The following is a 20,674-nucleotide window of genomic DNA, read 5'->3' on the forward strand; positions in this document are numbered from 1 at the left end:
GAAAAAAGGGTGTCAGGCACACGTGATTGGCTTTTTTCTTACTCACATGCCAATTTGTAAAAACGAGAATGCACGCCACACCAGCGTTTGTGAGTAAACAAGCTTGTGTGTGTAAGCGTGAGAAGTTTTCAGAGCAAAAAAAAAAAAAAATACTGCAAGTGATAGCATTTAGCTTTCTTTTTGTTTTTTCTGATCATAGACAAACATCGCTAGATTGCCTTGGAAGGACCGGGAGGGAGTGTTGGGTCGAGATGGGGGACGAAGGTGACCGAGCCAGCAAAATGGTCAAAGGTGTTTATAGAAAGCCAGCGCTGGATTCAAACAGATAACCAACTCTCCAGTGAAGCAGATCATACACTCCAGGCTAGGAGGTTACAGGAAGTGCACACCTAGACACACACGCACAAATACACCCTGCACACCTCAAAGAAAATGGGATAACGCTGGGGAACCCACAAACAAACATGGTATTCAAATCCCCACCATGCCTTGGAGCTTACAAAACGGCAGACAACAGAATCAAACGACGAGGCAAAATACTGATTTCAGCATTATGCACCTATTACTGACTACATGGTCATGCTTGAGCCCTTTTCGCCGTGTGTGTGTTTGCACGCTCATTAATTTGAGCCTGTCCCTAGGTGCGTGTAACAGCGTGTTTGCATGCATGCAATTATGCTGCATTAGTACAATGGCACAGTATATTTTGGTACAGAGACGGTTTGCTTGTGCATCTGTTACTTCATCGGTTTCTATTCGGTAATTACTGGGCCGACTGCCGCGTTCACATTTTTCATTATGTTGGTGTGTGCACACACTTATAAATTACGCTGACTGGAGAATAGACACTGGAGGAGGAATATATTTGTGGCTTTTTAATCATCTGCAGCATATAAACACACTCACAAACACAAACACTGACTCAGCAATAATTATGTTTGGGACTGTAATGATCTTGATGAGCAGTGATTAAAATGTGCAAGCCTAATCATATGGCTCAAGATGTTTAAAAAAATGGAAATGCCAACCTTGATGAGGAGAAGGACGCCACTGAGCTTCTGGCGAGCCAGCTTCGGTGGCCCTCAGAACTAAAAAGTTGAATATGGTTGGGTGTTCTGGGAAGAAAGATATGAGGGAGGGGAAAAAAGGAAGTTTAATATCAAGAGCGGGGTTTTCTTTCCCATGTACCTGTGCTCTACATTTGTAAAGAATAATAAATTTGGTTGTTTCTTTACAGTTCTTCTATATTCATTCTCAATTAGAGATAAAGAAAGAATTCACCTTAAAATGCCAATTTTGTTATCATTTACTCACTTTCATGTCATCCCAAACCAAACAGCAGAAATCTTTGAAGGACTGCTATGCAACTATTGCCACACAATGAGCTGTCAAGCTCCAAATAATAACCAAAAAGCTGTAGTCAACATGATTTGTATGCTATATACCATATAATACTTAAGCTTTTTTGAGGTAAAGACTGAACGTTTAGAAAGCATTAACTCAGATTAGTCATCTTTACCAAAGCTTTCATCATCCCAAATCCAAATTCCAAAAAGGTGCATTAGATGCTTCCCCGCTGATTCTTTTGTGTGTAGCAATCAAACATGGCATATAATTTCTGAATTTGTACGAAAATGAATGCAAACTTGGTCTAGACGTTAGCTTTAGGGCAGGATTATCAGTGAATATTGAGTTTTGAATTATGAATAATCAGTAAATAAGGTCTGATTACCATTTCCTCTGGCAGATAATAACACTTGTGTGACGTTTTTCTTTTGACTTTTTTGGAGCTTGAAAGTTTCTAGTCTTGCCATTGTTGTGAGGGAAGAGCACTGAAACAACACGAGTGTGAGTAAATAATTTTAATTTCCGTGTAAACTTTCCTTGCTTGACACAAGTGGGCACATTATTTTATTCATTCTGTTTAAAGATACTTTAACACTAATGATTCAAGAGATGCTTTCTCTGGTTCATTAGGTTTGTATGCATGATCTTACCTGGGAAATCTGGAAAATCATCCAGCCACCTTCGGATAAGCAGGGCTTGGGATAGTTTAAACCCGAGCAGATGCCAAGGAGGAAGCAAACCCCCTGTAACACTATCTACTTGTGTCCACTGTCACATGACTCTCACAGATCCACTGTCTGTCACCTCTACTGAATCAGCGTATGGGAATACTGATCTGCTCATCAAGTTTTAATATTGTGTCATGCCTACTTCCTGTCAGAGTTGATGCTTAGTTTATTTTTGTCTGACTTGTGTCTTGACGTCCTGAACTTATTTTGTTTCCTATTTCTTAAGTTGGACTCAGCACAGCATCTTTATAATGCTGCATTAGGACTAAATGAAGAGGATGTGTTGTCTGAACACGCGCTACTGCCACATGGTATCATGAGGAATTAACAGGTTAGTGAGGTGCAGAGTTACATGTGTCCCTTGGTCTTATAAGACAATCTTTAACTGAATCTTTTTTTTTCAGAAAAAAAAAGAAAAGAAAAGTTGTATGTGTGTGTTTGTTATGTGTGTGAAGTGATGTTGAGCATGTTCCGAGCCCTCACCCTTGTGGTCTTGATCTTGTTCCCAGAGGAACACATCCAGCCGGAGTTGTCTGGTAGTGTCTTACACTCCTCTCCCTCCAGACACGGCTCCATCTCACACCACCACTTCCCAATCACGATGGAGGCTGGAGACACACACGCACACACAAGAGAAATTTCAACAAGTTTCAAACGTGGACAAATTAAAAGTAGTGTACAGCGTTTTTTTTTTTTTATTGAACAGTAATAGGAGTGCATGAAAAATATTGGCCGATAATTAATGCACTGATTTGCAAAGCTTGTCAGTTAACAACGGCTCTGTATAGTTATAGCTGCTCTATGTGAAATCACGCACGTAATGGAATTTACAGCTGATTAGAGAACCGGCTTTACTGACGAGATGCGCAATAAATATCGGCCGATATTTATCATGCACCCCTAAACAGTAATGTGCAATGTCCTTTTTGGGAAAATACTACAAGTGATTTGTTTTGTTTAAAAATCTTATAAATGTTTGCATAATTTGCATAATACCTATATTAATATCTTGTTCAAAACAATCACTTCAGCAAAGTCTTTACTTTTTTAGTTTAGTCTTAGTTTATTTTGACTGAATACTTTTTGTTTAATAAATAAACTGTCATTAAAATGTTAATTAAAAAAAAATACAAAAAACTAAATATTTAAAAGACAAATATTTGGAAAAGATTGAAAAGAGATCCCAAAATAATTTATGATTTCACAGTACCGTAATGCAAATATGTGTGTGTGTGTGTGTGTGTATATATTTTAAATCATTAGAAATGTAAAATTTTACATTTTGAATACAAATTAACAAAATCCACTTAAAGGTTCAGTTTGAAGAAAGTGTTGTGATAAGTTTTTGTGCCATCAAATGATCTAGAGGAGAATAAATTCAAATCTTGTCTTTCAACCTGGTGCACCTTTAGTGTTGCACCCTATATCTGATTTATTAAATAAATCTTTAACAATGTGACAATTCTTGGCTTTTTAGACTTTAAACCGTTAACCAGGACTATTCTAACCATCCTAATCATGGGTTATCTTGTCTCATGCTATTAATAAATAAATTCTAGACATTCATTCTTCATCAATTCTTATTTGCATATTTATGAGGTCAATCACATTGACTGAACTAGCAACGAGTATGTGACCGGTTTTATTTGATTGTCCGTCTGTGGAAATGTCACCATGTAAATCCACTATGCCATGTTTTGCTTTACCTGATGAAGCATGTGAAAGTTTCTGTGACTGAACAAAGAGCCTGAATATTTAATAAGGCAAGCACTCTTTAGTTTACAATTGGTAAAGTGATAACTCAGGTTAAAGTGAAAAGTGAAAAGCCACATATTTTACCTTGATATTACACTGAATTAAAAAGGCATTCAGTATATTCTGACATAAATATTCACTGAATAACATTTGCTGAATAGTTTCTCTCAGGCTAAAAGCAAATGAAAAAAAATCCCACTTGTAATCAGCATGGGTTTTGAGTATGTATTTGTGTGTGTATGTGTCAGGGAGAATTCACTGCTACACACAACCGAGGGAGGAGGAAGAGAGGAAGACACGTGGTGATGACAGAAATGGAGGCTGCCTCGAGTCAATGTGTTTTCCCTCGACGAAACGAGCTCTAGAAATGTTTTCCGTAGTTTTAGTGTAGCTTCTATTTCAAACCGATACACTAACAGCATACTGGGAAATCATTTCAATGGACATATTTTTTTTTAACTAAAACACAGTTTTAAGACATGAAAGGTGTTTTTTTAAATCAAAATTTGGAAAAAATTTTTTGCTGCTCTGGTCATACAAACACTGCTCCGGGTGTGTGTTCATGGTGTGTGTTCACTGCTGTGTGTGTGAGTGCACTTTGGATGGGTTAAATGCAGAGCTCAGATATTGAGTATGGGTCACCATACTTGGCTGTATGTCACGTCACTTCAAATATGTAGTTTAAACATTTAATTCCTTCAGACATCAACAATTCTCTAGCTGCTAGTGTGCTCTTGTAGCTACTGATAAAAAAACAACAAAAACATTTAAGTCAATCCATGTCAAATAATAGTGTTTATTTCAGCTCACATTGTTCATGTTACCTACTTCATTTTTATTATAAGGTAAAATTTTGAACAAACCTGAAATGTTCCTTTCCTTGTATAAAAAAAAGAAAAAAAAAAACCCTTTTCAAATTGAAATTTGTCTTGCTGTTCTAAACTTATATGACTTACTTCCTTCTACACACAAAATAGCACATTTTGAAAAACGGTAGTTACTATTTACTTCTATTGTACCGACACACATCCCAAAATATCTTTCTTTTAATTTAACAGAATAAAGTAAGTCACACAGGTTTGGAACAAAATGATGTGTAAATGATGACGGATGTATCATTTCTTTAGGTCTGTCGACCAACAGACCTATTTTTTATTACTGTTCTTGTTCTGCCGCAGTGAAGAGGATTTTCTGCGGTAAATTTTTGGGATTTGAAGGTTAAAAGTCCAACTTAGATTTCATTATTCTGTACACTATCTTTGCTGTCTGTCACCAAGGTTAAAAGGTAAAAATTAATCAATATAAAGTCTTAGCTCAATAATCGCTCACTACTGAGCTAAATCCCAGCAGAACCTGACTCCTTTCTCCTCACAAACAGACTCTAAGCTCTCTGCTTTACATCCTTCAGATTTTAACAGCTGGGTTTCAGTCTTGAAACCCTTATTCTACTTTTCTCACTTTTCTGTGAAAGCCTGAATCACAGCTTGCACTTTCAGTATAGGTGTGCAAGTGAGAAAGCCCGGGTTACATCCGAGATCCAGCAATTTGTTAAAATATAAATATAATCTCCATTATATGTTGTTTGTGGAGAAAAAAAAGCAATCCTTGAATGTCAGCATTGTGGTGCACAAGTGAACCAATTATTATTGTTTCTCTTTACTATAATAAACATGAATAAAAATCAGAGTTACATCTTACATTATTACTGATCTGTTATATTTTGTCTCAATTATGTTTGAATAAATCAGTACGGCTAACATGTTAATGTGTTTCTGGGTCAAAACTACTGAAAATGACAGAGCAGTTCACATAATTATTAATCTAAAGATAAATAGATACAGATTGCGATTTGACCATGCCACCTTCTGTAGATTCAACAGATATGCAAACTCTGACTGTGCTATCTGTCCCATAATTCTTCACTCTCATGTGTGGTGCACACACTAGCCCAGGGTTCATTAAACACTAAACTCCCTCCGGTCTGAACGGAATGGAGAGTGATGACCACAGACTCTTCCTACTCCTTTTCCTGCCGCTTTTCTGTACAGCTCAGTTTTACTGTGTACCATCTTAATCACAGAGCAATTAGCGGTCAGCAGGGGTGTATACATGTTATTCCTAGGTTAAAGATAGGATTTTGTTGTTGTTCAGGACAAATACCTGAAGTTAGTCATCCACGGAAGAGATGAGATATTAGTTTTGTTATCATAGTCCGTCTTGTCTGTCATGTTTCAACACCCGAGTGGTCGAACTTAGCGATACTGTGTAAAATAGATCTGAAGTGCAGAATGACACACACGAAATGCTGCAATTTTTTTTTTTGGAGAGCAGATATTGCACAGGTGTTTTGCCACAGGGTGCTTGTTCTCATATTTAATGTTCCTGAGCTCATACATTGAGAGGAACCAAAAAGCCTCTTTTTTATTACCAGGCAGTCAAAGATTGATATTCAGACACTCTAAATGTTGAAGCGATTTGAAAAATAGTGAAGTAATACCTGCAAAAGGCAAAAAGCAAAAAAGAGACAAAGAAATCAATTCCAAAGAAGAGAGCAATGATGGAATCACCGAAACCCAGATTCAAACTCTGGCCTGTGAAATGTGAGACTTTTTTTGTAAAAAAAAAAAAAGAAAAAGAGATTTGTATTCAGGGCACTCAGGCTCTGTCTGAGCAGAATTTATAGGACAACACCTGTATAACATGGCTATTTGGAAGATACATACATTTGAAGAAACATCAGTAAGTTCTGGTCCTTGGATTTGAAGGGCTGAGCATGTTCCAAAAGAGCTGATTAACAGTAACACTGCGACTCTTTCTGCAGTTTACATCCATTAGCTAGTAGGAGGCAACAAATGACTTTACAAGCGAGTCACTGAATCATCCATTCAGCTGATTCTTGGAATCACGCACCGATTCCTAAAAAAAAAAAAAAAGATTTATTTAACTGACAAAACAAGTCCATGGTCTGTCCCAATAAAAGCGAATGTATGCAGCAAGAAAAAGGTATTCTACTCATTTGGTAGTAAAACATAAGTGATATTGGTAGAAATCGCAGGAATCATCTTAACTTTGGGCCACTTATCATGTGTATGATTTTATGAACGAGTCACTGAATCATTCACATTCACATTCACAGTGCAGATTCACTGATTCATCCAGGAACCAAGTATATTCAGTTGTTGCTTGGGCAGTTACTTTTTCTGTCTTTGTAACTATTTTTGATGGTAGAGCAAAAATATCTAAAATTAACTAGACACATCTGTCTAAAATATAATTTACTCCGTATTCATGAAACTTTTTTTCATTAAACGGTTTCATAAAAACATCACACACTCTCTGCTTTGTTTTTTTCACCCAAATGAAGGCTAATTATACAATTCTACATGATTTTATTTATACACCTACCTTTTCTAATGTATACTTATACTAAGTGTTCATGATTAAACAGGTTTACACAAAACATGAGCAACATAAGAGGTTTTCTTCTATTCTGTAATACTCTAGAAGACACTTCCAGCACTTACTGCCAGTCCTTAAATGTGTGGATACAGCAGAGCCAAAGTGAGACAAATGGTCTGATGTCTACCGCACCAGCGTTTGACCCGTCTGACAGATGGCCTGCACTCTCCCTTTCCATCCCAAACTTGGCAAGAGAGCTCACGAGAGAGGACACCAGGGTCAGTGCTTTTGCTCTCAGACTTTTATCTGTCTGGATTCATGCCAGACCCCGTTCAGGTGACCTTCTCAGTCTGAAGACAGCCCTTTCTCAACCGGGCCTTGATCCTTATATGGTTCATTCCGGCATCTCGCCCTCTTCTGGGTCAACTGGCCATCGGAAAGTCACAACTCCAGCAACTTTTTTTTGCCATCGTAGCCTCAGCAGGACGATGTTTGCTCCCAAGAGAGGGCAAGAGAAAGTGGATTACTGGAGCAGAGCAGGACCCATGGGGCCCAGGTCTCACTTTCCTGGTCATCTGTCTTCTTAGAGTCGCTTCTGAGCAGAAGTGTAGGTAGAGGTAGGCTGATTTAAATTTCAGTTTTTCCCGTTTGTGTTATAATGGCTTGTGGTTGCGTTTGCTGAAGGTCCTTGATCATCATACTGTAAGTACTGGATGATTGGGAGCAGGTGTGGACCTTGTGACGTGCTTGTAGATCTGTGACCTCGAGCAGCACGCAGGCGGGCAGCACTGTCAGGTAACAGATAATGTCGTTTGTTGCTCGAGATTAAATAAATCAAGCTGTCAAAGGGTCTTTCATTAACATCACACTATGTTGTCTATCATTGATATCAAGTGACACACACACACACACACACACACACACACACACACACACACACACACACAAATGGTCTTTCAAAAGCAAAACTGAGAGTGACAGAGTATCCATCAATCATCTGTGAAAGGAAGCACCTTGAGAAATCATAAGAAGAGATTCAACACATGGCATAGTTAAATGGTTTCACTGAAGAATATATATATCTTTCTTAAATGTTACATAATTCTCATGTTAAATACATTTATAAAGTTTTTTTAATATTAATAAAGCTAATAAAAAAAAAAAACTAAAACAAATAAATAATACATTCACATTCATGTCGCTGTTTGTGTATTCAATTTTATGGTTTTGTTGCATGGTTTCACTAAAAATGTGAAAAAAAATTGGCAAAAAGTTTTCTCACATGGTGTTCGAGCAAGTTTTAATAAATACATAATATTAATAAATTAGCAAAAAAAAAATATTCGTTCATATTAGTTTGTCTACTGACATATATTTTACACAATAAATGTATATAGTTTGTGCGTATTAATACAACTTAAAGAGATAAAGATAACACACTCATTATACATTTAACTAAAGTATTCTGTATAAACTGCATTACTTAAATGTGCAAATATTTTGCATTAATGTAAACATTGTAATTGCTTTAAAAATTAATTATAAATGATAAAATTTTATTAGTTTTAATATTTTATTGTATTATTTTAAATTGAATTAATTATAAGTGTAAAATATACCCAACTTTGAAGTATTACACCCAAATAATAATGGCAATTACAGCACCTAAAAGAGTCTCATTTTGGCACACCCATGTAGCTTTGAATTTTTATAAGAAAACACCAGGGACTCCGGGATGGATTCAGCACCACACCGTTTTCTCGACGTCACTCAATCGATCACTTCCAGAGGAGATTAGGAGCACTAAGCAATTACACTTTAAGTTGTCGTGCTTTTCTTGCAGGTGTTAATTCACAGCGCCGGGGTCCGGATCGATACATCAGTGCAGATAATGGCCAGCCCCCTCTGGTCCCGCCTCCTGCTGTCCTCAACGTCATCAAAGTGAAGAATGAACTCACTCTTTAAATCCACTTCAACCACTCTTTCTTTCTTTTCCTGCCCAGAGAAACGGTCTGTTAATGACCTGATTGATTAAATAAGGCCTTTGCTGGGCTCTTAGTGAGGATAGAATGACTGTTTTCTTTTTTGAGTAGGCAAAGGAAACGGTCGCAATAAAGCTGGATAAGGTGAGAGGGCGAGCCGAACGGCTCTAATGAACCTGGGGTGTAATTAACGGGGAGCCCAGACCAGGTCTCCTTCTGAGGGTCAGAGAAGGCCGACCTTGGAAGGGATGGAGTGCCATTAGTCGCCATTAGTGTTTTACATAGAGGAAGAAGTGTGGCTTGATTAGACATTCAAAGAGCAGTGTAAGGCCTCTCAATCATGACCCTGTCAAAGCTCTCCACTCTTAATGAAGAGACCTCAGAGTCCTCAGCCTTTCTTCAAAGTGAGCTTCACCATACAGTATGTGTGTGTTCTTCTTCAAAACTTTCAATAAATGCGCAAAATAATGCCTGATTATATATAGGCTCAGAAGATTCTCAACACATGAATTAGACTTTTTGGTTGCACTTTATTTTACAGTACGTGTGCTTACATGTACTTATAGTGAACTTACAGTGTATTTATCTAAGAAAGTTCTGGTAATACAAGGTAACTACACTGGGTAGGGTTAGGTTTAGGGGTAGGCTCAGGGTTAGTACCCAGTTATGACATAGTTATTGTAATTACTATAATATGTACATAGTATGTACATGGGGAACATGACTTTAAAATAAAGTGCTACCGACTTTTTTTGATACTTTCTTTCCTGTATTTTTCTGCTTCATACCGGCATAGGAAGTTTGGACAAGGCCATATTGAAGGCTCATCCCTCAATAGCCGGAAGGTTTTAGTTACAGCCATGGAATTGTTAATTGCTAGTCAGCTGCAAGTGGTATTAGGGAAAGGACATTCTCATTTAAGAGAGTCCAAAAATCACACTGTGTGAAATGAAGAAACAATTTTGTCTCAACTGAGGTTGCAATTACAAGATGGAAAAATTGGAGTTATGAGACATAAAGTTGAAAGAGTAAGAAGTTGCAACGTTAATAGTAATAGTAATAGCCATTTAATAGCAAATATTAAATGGTTGCATTCATGAGAAAATCTTAAATTTTACAAAATAAAAAATTTAAATACAGTAAAGTGGCAATTGTTGTTGCATATTTGACATAAATTCCCAAATGTAATATATAAAGCTGCAATTGTGAAATATAATATCACAATCATGAAAAATTATGTTGCAGTTACAAGGTAAATTATAATTATTTTTTATCACAACTGTGAGAAATAGTTGCGTTTATGAGACAAATAAGGTCAAATTCATCAGATAAAAGGCTGCCGTTGTGAAAAAAAATCACAACTGTTTGATATACAATACAGTTACAACTGTGATACATGAAGTGGCTACTGTAATTGTCCAAGACCTATTCATTTGTACAATATAAACTCACAATTTTGAAAACGTTGTAGAAGGCTAAAATTCTACAACTGTGATCTATGGTCACAATTAAGTGGAATAAAGTCACTAATTACATTAGTATTCCTAGCCTTTAAAAAAATAAAAATACATTCTCAGAGTCAGTGTTTGTATTAGAGACATAAAGACAGAGCGAGAGCGAGAGAGAGAGAGAGAGAGAGAGAGAGAGAGAGAGAGAGAGATCTAGAAAGAGCAAGCAAGTGGAAAAATGAAAGGCTTTGTTTATTGGTGCAGAGTTGCTCTAATCGTGACCCGTCCTCTCTGCGGGCACCTGACTCACAGGTAGAGCTGTTTCAGAGTTCTTCTGCCCAGGTGCTCAAAGAACTGTGTGCTCATGGATTCTGACAGCTCCGTGCTTGCAGGGTGCCACTGATGTTCATTATTTCAGACTTCCATCGGACGCCTAGCAGTCACAATACTGACTCTGTCTCATATGAGCACTAAGCGCTGTATTAAAACATCATTATTAAGGTGAGAAGCGAATGACACCATAAATATGCAATTAATCTTCAGAACTGGGGCAAAGTTTAATTGCGATTAAACAAACAGACAGAATATGCAAATGTGGAAACATTATGAGAGTGGTTCTAATTATGAAGTTACACATAATGGTAATTAAAAAGCTTGCATCCTGCAATGCCCTTGCTGGTTTTCATAGTGGCACACATCACTGCTTCTGATTGGGCTCGTGTAAGAAGTCTTGCAATCTTATTGCAAATGTCTGGAGGAGCATACATACATACGTAATCTCATGCATTTTAGTGGGTATTGATCAGCTATGTTTATGAAGTCATTTTGCTCACTTGAAGTGTATCTGGTTCGTGTGTGTTCTGCAGGGCTTTTATCAAATGCGCCATGACAACCTGTCATGCTCTGCATTAAAGGCCCCCAGCGAAACAGAAGGGCTCATTCTACATCAGTGATGTTTACGGAAAGAGTGTGTGTGTGAATGTCTGTACAACACAGAGAGACGAGGAAAGAGGATGGAAAACAGCTTGAAAAAAAAAAAAACGAACGAATGTAAAAGTGGAAACGGCAGCGGACTTTCAGACAGTATTAACATTAGCGAAAGATGAAACATTTCTGAGATTGTGTTTTTGGGCTTATGACCCTGTAAAATTGGGTCTAAAGATGGGTTATTTAATCCCTGTGTGTGTGAACAGCCCCATATGTGTGTATGTGGTGAATAAACCCAGCATTTGACATGTTAAAAGGAATGTTCTTTACTAAGAGTCTTGTTGGGCCTGACATAACTGGGACGTATTCTCCTTGTCAAAGCTAATAATCAATTCCCATGCTGGGATAATCTGACAGCGTACTCCCACTAACTGTGCCACTGTCTCTATGCACACAGCTTCATATCTCCCAAAACAATCATTCTCCAATCTAACACAAAATTAGCTAATCTGTGCCTTCACTGCCTGTTCAAATTAAATATATTAAGCTTAGATATCATCAACTATTTCAGCACAGAGAACTCAATATTTTAGGTTTGTTTACCCTTCAGGTGGAAAAAGTTGGTAATTTTTTAATAAAAGAAGCACTGTTCCTGTGAGAATTTTGAACTAAGTGGATTTTCAATGCAGTGGCCAAAAAACAAATCAACAAAAAGAGCTTTGATAATAAAGTTGCATTATTATACTGTGTAAATGATATGGAATTATTTTTCCCTTACTCTAAAACATGTATTAGCTAGACTAGGGCACAGAAACATGGGCATGATTATGGTAGTAAGATTTTATTTCTGATTTGACATGTAAACAGAAAAAGTCCTGTTGAAATAAAAACTGTTTAACCATTCTAAAATGGTTTGCTGGACTCCCACCCTAGACAAGCTTGTGTTTAGCCTGGGGAAAGAACCATCTTAGGTCTGTTTAAGGAGTTTAAGTTACAGAGATTTAATGAAAAAGCAGCTCATGAAAATAAATAAGCAAATTTTTCTCTCTCTCCATATGTTTTTTTATTGCTTACCCTTCAGATGGGAAAAGGAGGTAATTTCCTAATATATATATATATATATATATATATATATATATATATATATATATATATATATATATATATAAATTTTCAAGGACATGGGAAGCTCCTTCCCATGAGATCGGCCTTTTTGAAGGAGTGCACTTCTAATAAAATAACATTTTAACACATCTATTTAACATAATTACTTTATCCAATTTAAATTGGTTTGCTGGATTTAGATGGTGGTGAAAAGTGCCAAAGAGACCACTTAAAACCAGCTTTGGTTGGTTGAAGATATTTTTTCATTACTTAGTTACAGAAATTTAACACAAATATAACTAATATTACTAGCAAATGAACAGTAATTTGTGGCGTCCCTGTCTGTTTGAATGAGATATTTTTAAAAAAGTTTTTCAGAACACAACTCCAACATCCAAACAAATGCTTATAAGATTTTATAATAAAAAAAAAAAAGCCCAAAAAAGCCCTCCAAACCAGGAAACTCTACCAGGAAACAGAGCAGTTAAGTACAGCAAACCATATTAGGATGTTTTAGGATTAAATAGCAAAAATTACATGAAACAAAATGAGTTCATTTGCAGCTTCCCTACCTGTTTGAATTAGATCTATTAAACATATTATGTTTTTCGGTACATAGAATTTAATATTTTTTTTGTTTGTTTACCCTTCAGGTGATAGGAGAAGGAGAATGTGTGTTTTTGCTATTCCACTAATAACTCTGCCTAAACGACTTCTAAAAAGTCAGATGACAGGAGGGCGACGGCTCTCCAAATTTAGCCACTCTCTCTTTGGCACGTGTGAAGGATGTGAACCCCATGCACACTCGCTGACAGATTTTAGTAGGGCGACAAAAATTGTGTGAGTGTGTGTGTGTGTGTGTAATAGAGAGAGAAAGGTGGTGACAAACAGCGTGTGTGCTTTAAATGTGTGTGGGGTGTGACTATGTGCATAAGCGCGCTCGTGTGTGACAGCAGCTGTGTGTTTGAGTCTGTCCCCCCAGGTCCTCCCTCAGGTCTCCGTCAGGCTCAGCCGACAAAGTCGTTACTCATAAAGACAGTATTATTATCAAGCAGAAGATGAGTGTATATCCAGGCCAGAGCACACATGAGGGAAGCGGGAACTTCCTCCACAACTCTATAACCACTCGACTGTCTCGATTTCATGGAGAAGAAACCGAACAAGTCTTCATTAATCAGCATATACGCTCACTCAAACACTCCTGCAGCTGTTTATGTGTATTACTCCGATGAAAAATACCATTGTGTTGGTTTACACAAAAGACCAGACGTGATACACAGGTTTGTGTTCAGACAACATAATGCAAATGAGTTTAGCATCAATGTGGCATCAAACACTGGAAAACAAGTCTTGCATGTAACTTGGAAACAGCTCATTTCTGGAAAACCATGTTTTGCTATTCCTTAATAGGTTAAAAATAAAATGAAAATGCAAGATTATTTTCTCTGCCAAAACTTTAATTTGAATCGAATATATTTCTGAATAGCATCAAATGTCGGCAATAAGTAAAAATGATGAATGTTTCATGTTACATGATATAATTAATATGCATCTGTGTAGTCTGAATACAATCCAATCCAGTCCTCCCTCAAAATTCGGTCTCCATTAGGACTTTTAATAGTAAGCAATTATGTACATATTTTAACTTAATGTGGTTTGTTTATCTATTAGTTAATAAAGACATAATTTCCCATAATATCTACACCATACACATGTAATATGAGCCAAGTTGGCCATGTCATGTGACCTACTGTACATTGCTTCACTTCCTATTAGGATAATAAAGTGTATTTCAGAACCTCAGAGGAATCATTAGCTCATCTGGGAACTTTTTGTCCACTGTACACTGTATGTCCACAATACGTATTTCACATAAACCTGCTTTATAGTATGAAGTAGTCACATTTGGATGCAGTGTTTGACTGGTGTATTGACCTGAGTTATGAACATTCTGTACCAAAGATATCATCATGACAATCATAGTCTAAATGTCACCTTTAATGTGGTAATCCAAATCCTACTATTATCACACACACAAAGGATACATATTTATAATATGGTGACTCATATGTATGAGGACCATATGTAGATGGCGACTGCATCCAGATACTCAACCCCTCGCACATCACTGCCCAGTGGTCTGTCAAGTCCATTCTTTATCTCACCTGCCCACATAACAAGCTGTCTGGCTTGATCGATACACTAGCAGATGTGTGGGACCCGGCCCTCCCTGCAGGACATGCGCACGGAGGCATGAAGTGTGAATCTTTCTTTATGCTATTTCACAGATCACATCAGTATGCTGCGAAGAGATGCACGGCTAAAGCTCTAGTGCATCGTACCACCTAGAGTTTGGCATTCAGTACGATCTGTTGTGGAACAGGGCGGTGAAATCACCATATTGAAAGTATTCAAAAGACAAACGAGTGGAATCTGAAGCTTAAAAAAAAAAAAAAAAACTTCTGAGGAATGGAGAAAGTGATGTAGCATATAAAAGTGACCTTTCAAACACTTTTGTATTCTTTTGGTGGAAGGGAACTCAAGTAAAATACTAATTTACTGTCGTAAAAGTATTACAACAACCCCTTCTAATGAACCTGTTTGACTACTCTAGTAATTTCCATGAGCACAAATCTTAATGTTTAAGCATATGACAATTGCTCTGTGTATAAGGCAAAGTTAAAAAAGAAACGAGTGATTCAGTCAGTGTGGAAGAGCTTGACTGGTCTGCAGAAAAAGCCATGTCCTGATCCCAGTTGAACACCTCTGGGGTTAGGGGTGCTACCGATCACTATCAGCCGATAATCGCTTTGGGATGTTTGACAGGCGATCTCTAAAGTTTGATAAAGGCTAATGATGCGTCTGTCCGGCACAGGTGAAACAATTATAATGCTGAAGGTGAGGTACAATTAATATGTCACATTTGGTTTTAATTCTTGCCAGTGTTTAAACCATTCAGCACTCGCACACTCTCCTTGAGACCGTGCACTCATGCACATTTGCAGCGCACACACCTGGTTCAAATTAATCTGTTTGCAGTGCATATACGGCACATATTTTTTCCTTGGGTGTGCACAGTAAATATGATGTCATCATGGTGTTGCCGAAAGTTCGCTTTGAGTGTGCTCGAACTCATTTTGCGTGGCATTTTTGTAACTTTCCGCGCAGCCCCTCCATTCCAAGATGATGTATATGAGTTCAGGGCAATTCTAGCCAAACATGCACGTCTGTTAAGAAGCAGTTTAATGTTACGTTTTTTTTTTTTTTTTTATGCTTTGATGGAAAATGTAGTGTCATATGTAGTGTTTTTTTTTTTTTTTTTTGCATACTCTTTCTAAGGCTTTTTATTTGAAGTTCAACACATAAGCTATGGCTATTTGGATAGGTTTAAAGGAAAAGAGCACTTTTAGATAAACAAGGTAATAATAGTGAAAAGATTGAAATCTATGAAAGATTGTATTATTGGACTGCGTATAAAAATAGAGCTCATGAAATCAGCCTTGTGCTGTGTAAGATATTGTGCAACAATTGCACAATCGTCAAAACAAAAATGTAGTGCATGATCAAAAATTAAGATGAGATAAATATACATTTGTGAAAAATGCCCCCCCCCCCCCCAAAAAAAGCCCCCCTCCACCCCTCTAATTAAAAAAACTCCTCTCACAAGAGTCACCTGAAAGAGGAATTAATTTTTCAAAAATGAAATTTAGGCCCTGAATAAATGTTTAAAAATCATGATTGGATCATCACTATAGTGAAAGTGACATGACATTTAGCCAAGTAGGGTGACCCATACTCAGAATTTGTGCTCTGCATTTAACCCATCCGAAGTGCACCACACAGCAGAGAACACAAACAAACCATGAACACACACCCGGAACGGAACGGTGCTTCGGTGCCCGGGGAGCAGTTGGGTGTTCGGTGCCTTGCTCAAGGGCACCTCGGTTGTGGTTATGCCAGCCCGAGACTCGAACCCACAACCCTAGGGTTAGGGGTCAAACTCTCTAACCACTAGGCCATGACTTCTGACTTCTATAAATAATTCTACATGATAAACAGAAGGCTTTAAAAAGATAAATCAGTGACACACACACACACACACACACACAGACACACACATATAGTAGAGTAAGTGATACATGTTAATACAACATACATTCATACATATATTTGTTTTACATCTTAAGCCTCAGACTTAAAGATTAGGTTGAGCTCTAATCGTGACACACGAAAAAAAAAAAGTATATGTACATGTATTTCTTCAAAATATTTATTTATGTGTTAGCACAGGGTTATCTTGATTTAGTGGAGAGGTCATGTGGGCCCCTTGGCATTTGCATCAAATTTGAATAAATCCTCTAAAATGCCATCAAGGTGACAGCTGAAGCGAAATGTCATCTGAAGAAAGCTTTGAAAATCTGTTATTCCAAATTATGCTTGTCTAAACTTATAATGAGCATTCGTTTTTGCATATTCCTACGCTCACAAAGGAATTGTAAAAGCACTTTTTTCCACCTGCTGCAGCTTCAAAAAGAAAAAGGAACAACAATAAATTTGTGATTCATGCCGTTTGCATCAGTGTTCATTTTTGTCATAGTTTTTGTCTTTTATAGCCTGTTTTGAGATGCTATTCATTTCAATGTAAGATAATTTGAGATAACATCAGATATCTTCATTGGAGAAAGCTTTTTCATTTTTTCATAACATTTCCCTAAAAATGTCTTGCATACATCCTATCGTGAAAAAGGCATCCAAACTGGTTTTGCACTTAACTGGTGCTACATTTTAGGCAAGGTGATATTTTTTTGACTGTGATGATGCTGTGAATTCAGATCTGGATTCCTACCGTCTACACAAGAGGGTTTGTTCCGTGTTGTTCCGGCCACTTTTCCCGGTAAACAAGAGCACTTGACAGTCTGGGAACGCTCCTCAATGCGGTTCTTGTTGCAACATCGGTGTGCTGCAATGACCTCACATGTCCCTCCCTCTGTGGATACAAAAACACATGTACATCAGTGGCACATATGACATACTTTCCCTTTGACAAACAGTAAAGATGCATATATTTGATGAAATACCCATTTCAGCAATGCACACCTGAGGTACAAGCACATCAGTGACAAGTGAGGCAGTGGAAGACATGAAACATGAATGCAGTCAGTAAGGAAGGTTTGATTTGAACCGTCATCCTCACCCAAAACCTGTCTCACAAAAAAACTGAAGAGCAGCAAATACTCAAATTACAGTCATACTTGTTTGAGAATGCAGATGTTCTATATTTTTATGTAAATGGTGTAAAAGGGTTTTACACAAATACAATGTCACATAGATTTCTAGACAAAGGTACAATTAAGAAGCTCAGGCTAAGCTAAATGTTTCATTGCCCCTAACACATTAAAGTACCATATACCATTTCAAATATTGAATAAATGAAACTATACAAGCAGCAAACACAATTAATTTAATTTATATTCTGTTCAGAAATCTTGTGTTTTTCCACTTTTTAGCCCTTGTTGATAATCAACCAGTAATTATCAATAAGATACAGCTTCTTTTCAACAATTACATAAAAAAGACAGACACGCGAGGGGGAAATATCAAAAAATTAGATGGGAACACAGAACATATTTTCCACAAATATCAAGATAATTTTATGCAATCAGAAAAAGGATTTTGGAGAGTGTGTGTGTTTTAGACATATTTACTTAAATCCATGAGGGGAAAAAGGCAATCAAATAAAAAAAAATGGAAGCCACAGCTCCTTAATTAGATTAACTTCCAAAGTCATCAGTTAAATAAGCATTAGAGCAAATGGCCCTTGTAAAAAGCCTCTAAAGAGAAAATTATAGGCTCTTCTGCAGACTCTTACTGCTAGGCTTTCTGTGTAATTACCATGTATTCTTTCTTTTCTTTGCATTGCAAATCACCCTTGAAGAATTTTGATTATCTTATCTAAATGACAAGCCTTTTACCCTTGTGTGATGTAAGCAAGGGCTTTTATATGGAGGGTGTAGTCATGGTTTAGACAAAGTGGAGACATATAGCACTGTATGACATTGATGTGACTAAATAGGCAAGACTCATTCTTGATAAAAGGCCTTGAGACAGTGCAATTATGAAGTCCTCACAGTCATTATCATACTCCCTGCCCTTTAACACACACACTTTACAGGATATCTGGAGCTACATGATATGCGCTGCAGCAAAGTGGACCCCATTGTGACAAAAAGAGGGGAAAAAAAGAAAGGGAACAGACCAGAATGCGCAAAAAGCTACTAGTGGGTCACCATAACAATAGAGAGCACCCTGAGGAGAGCTGGGGGATTGATGAGAGGTAATGGTTTCCCCCTCGAACAGCGGGCTCACAGCTCTGCACCAACCCCAAGACAGGAAAGAACAAGGGAACAGAGGAGGACAGGAGTGCAGGCAAGAGGGAGGGAAGGAGGCAGGCAGCTCCCTCGCTGGGCCGGGCCGGGCCGGTCGGTTGAGTAATGACAGAGCTGTTGGAAGTGCCCCTCTCACACAATTATAAAGCGGCCAGGTAATTCAGCCAGTGGGGTTGCTGCAGCGAAGCCCTCCATCAGATGCTCCCCTTTCCCCAACACCCATGGAAACCCTCTTTATCTTCCCCTGACAGCTGTCCACCCGTCCGCTCCCACATCCCTCAATTACACCAGAGCTCATGCGAGGACATACCAGAGAAATTGCCCCATACCATACTGACTGGTGTGAGATCATACGAAGAAGAAAAATGAGGAGGAGTGCCCCATTCCCCACTGTTTCGACAGTCAGTGTTGCTTACCGGCTGTAAATTCTTTTTTTGTCAGTATTGGTGGAAGCATTTTAGATATACATCTACCGTTGTTAGACATTATTAAATGTAATTGGTATTGGGCAATACAGTTGTGAGACAATTTTAAATCAATACTAGAGAAAGAGGAAATTACAGTGTCTTCATGCTTGATCTCTCTGAACCTCAAATCTTTTTTCAAGACCTTGCTTCAAGGATTGAGGGAGCAATGGAAAACGAACAGTGCTAGGCCTGATGGCCATTGCTGCGCTATTATCAGTCCTCATGTTTGAGCTGGAGGCATCCATTTGTCCGAGCGTGTTCGGCAACACGTACGTCTAGTTTTGACCCCGCATTAAAACATCAAACACAACACACTGACAGGATTACGCTCAAAACACCATTCATGCTATTCATGATAGCTCACTCTGGACCTATTACTGCTGTGCTCTTCATAAACTTGATAATATCCCAGCATTCACAGGAGAACTCGAAACCACAAAACACCTTCACAAATCCCTCTGGATTCCATTTAACCCCTGTTAACGGCATGTAATGTCTTTATCGACTGCTTTTAGTACTTTACTATTTCAGAATTCCTCCTTTCTAAGGCCGTTTTCTGGATGAGATTCCCATACTCGTTCAGTCATAGTGAATCATAGCTCCCCGTGGTGTTTTTTTAGGAGGTGGACGTCTAATACAGCAGCAATTCAATCCCAGTCATTATTGTGGAACGTGGAGTTCCATGAAGATGGGAATGGCTTGTCCATTCTTTATGGCTCTGTCCTATACTGAAAGCTTTAAAATCCATGCTGTAGTTCATTGATGAATGTTTTCATCTTGGATTTTGAGTGTTCAGAGCACGAGCTGACACACAAAATGAAAAACTGTGGACCACTACAACATTCACAAACAAATGGCCGTTAATATCTGCATGATATTCTGACAAAGCATTTACATGCTGGAGGTAATTTTCCGTTTTAGCTTCTTCTCAGCCATAAGTATTTGAGAGCAAAGGAAGAGTATAACAAGCCTTAAACACACCAAACTGCTTAAACTGTCGAGATAACCACCACCGCAATTCAACTCAGAATCAGCATCAACACCACACGTCAAAGCACTTAAAGTAGGATGTGTTTCTGAATCGAAATTCCTATGAACCAATGAGTGTGTTCTATAATTTTAGGAACAGTG

The 20,674-nt window shown here is 37.8% G+C and overlaps 1 protein-coding gene across 2 annotated transcripts in view; it reads right to left on the minus strand.

Annotated features, from left to right (window-relative positions):
- Positions 1–20,674, minus strand: part of LOC127968008 (chemokine-like protein TAFA-1) — a 156,734-nt gene that overhangs the window by 4,453 nt on the left and 131,607 nt on the right. Inside the window, exons 4-6 of one of the 2 annotated variants that reach the window (XR_008155872.1) lie at positions 17,537–17,677; positions 2,559–2,683; positions 1,029–1,115 (exon numbers count right to left, since the gene is read on the minus strand). Coding sequence is in view for 1 of the 2 variants with exons in the window: in XM_052568839.1 (XP_052424799.1) it covers positions 2,559–2,683; positions 17,537–17,677 (266 nt within the window). In the remaining variant the exon portion in view is untranslated. The remainder of the gene's footprint in view (positions 1–1,028; positions 1,116–2,558; positions 2,684–17,536; positions 17,678–20,674) is intronic. The other variant, XM_052568839.1, reaches the window with a different exon arrangement.

Source organism: Carassius gibelio, chromosome B11, assembly GCF_023724105.1.
Source record: "Carassius gibelio isolate Cgi1373 ecotype wild population from Czech Republic chromosome B11, carGib1.2-hapl.c, whole genome shotgun sequence".
NCBI lineage: Eukaryota > Metazoa > Chordata > Actinopteri > Cypriniformes > Cyprinidae > Carassius > Carassius gibelio.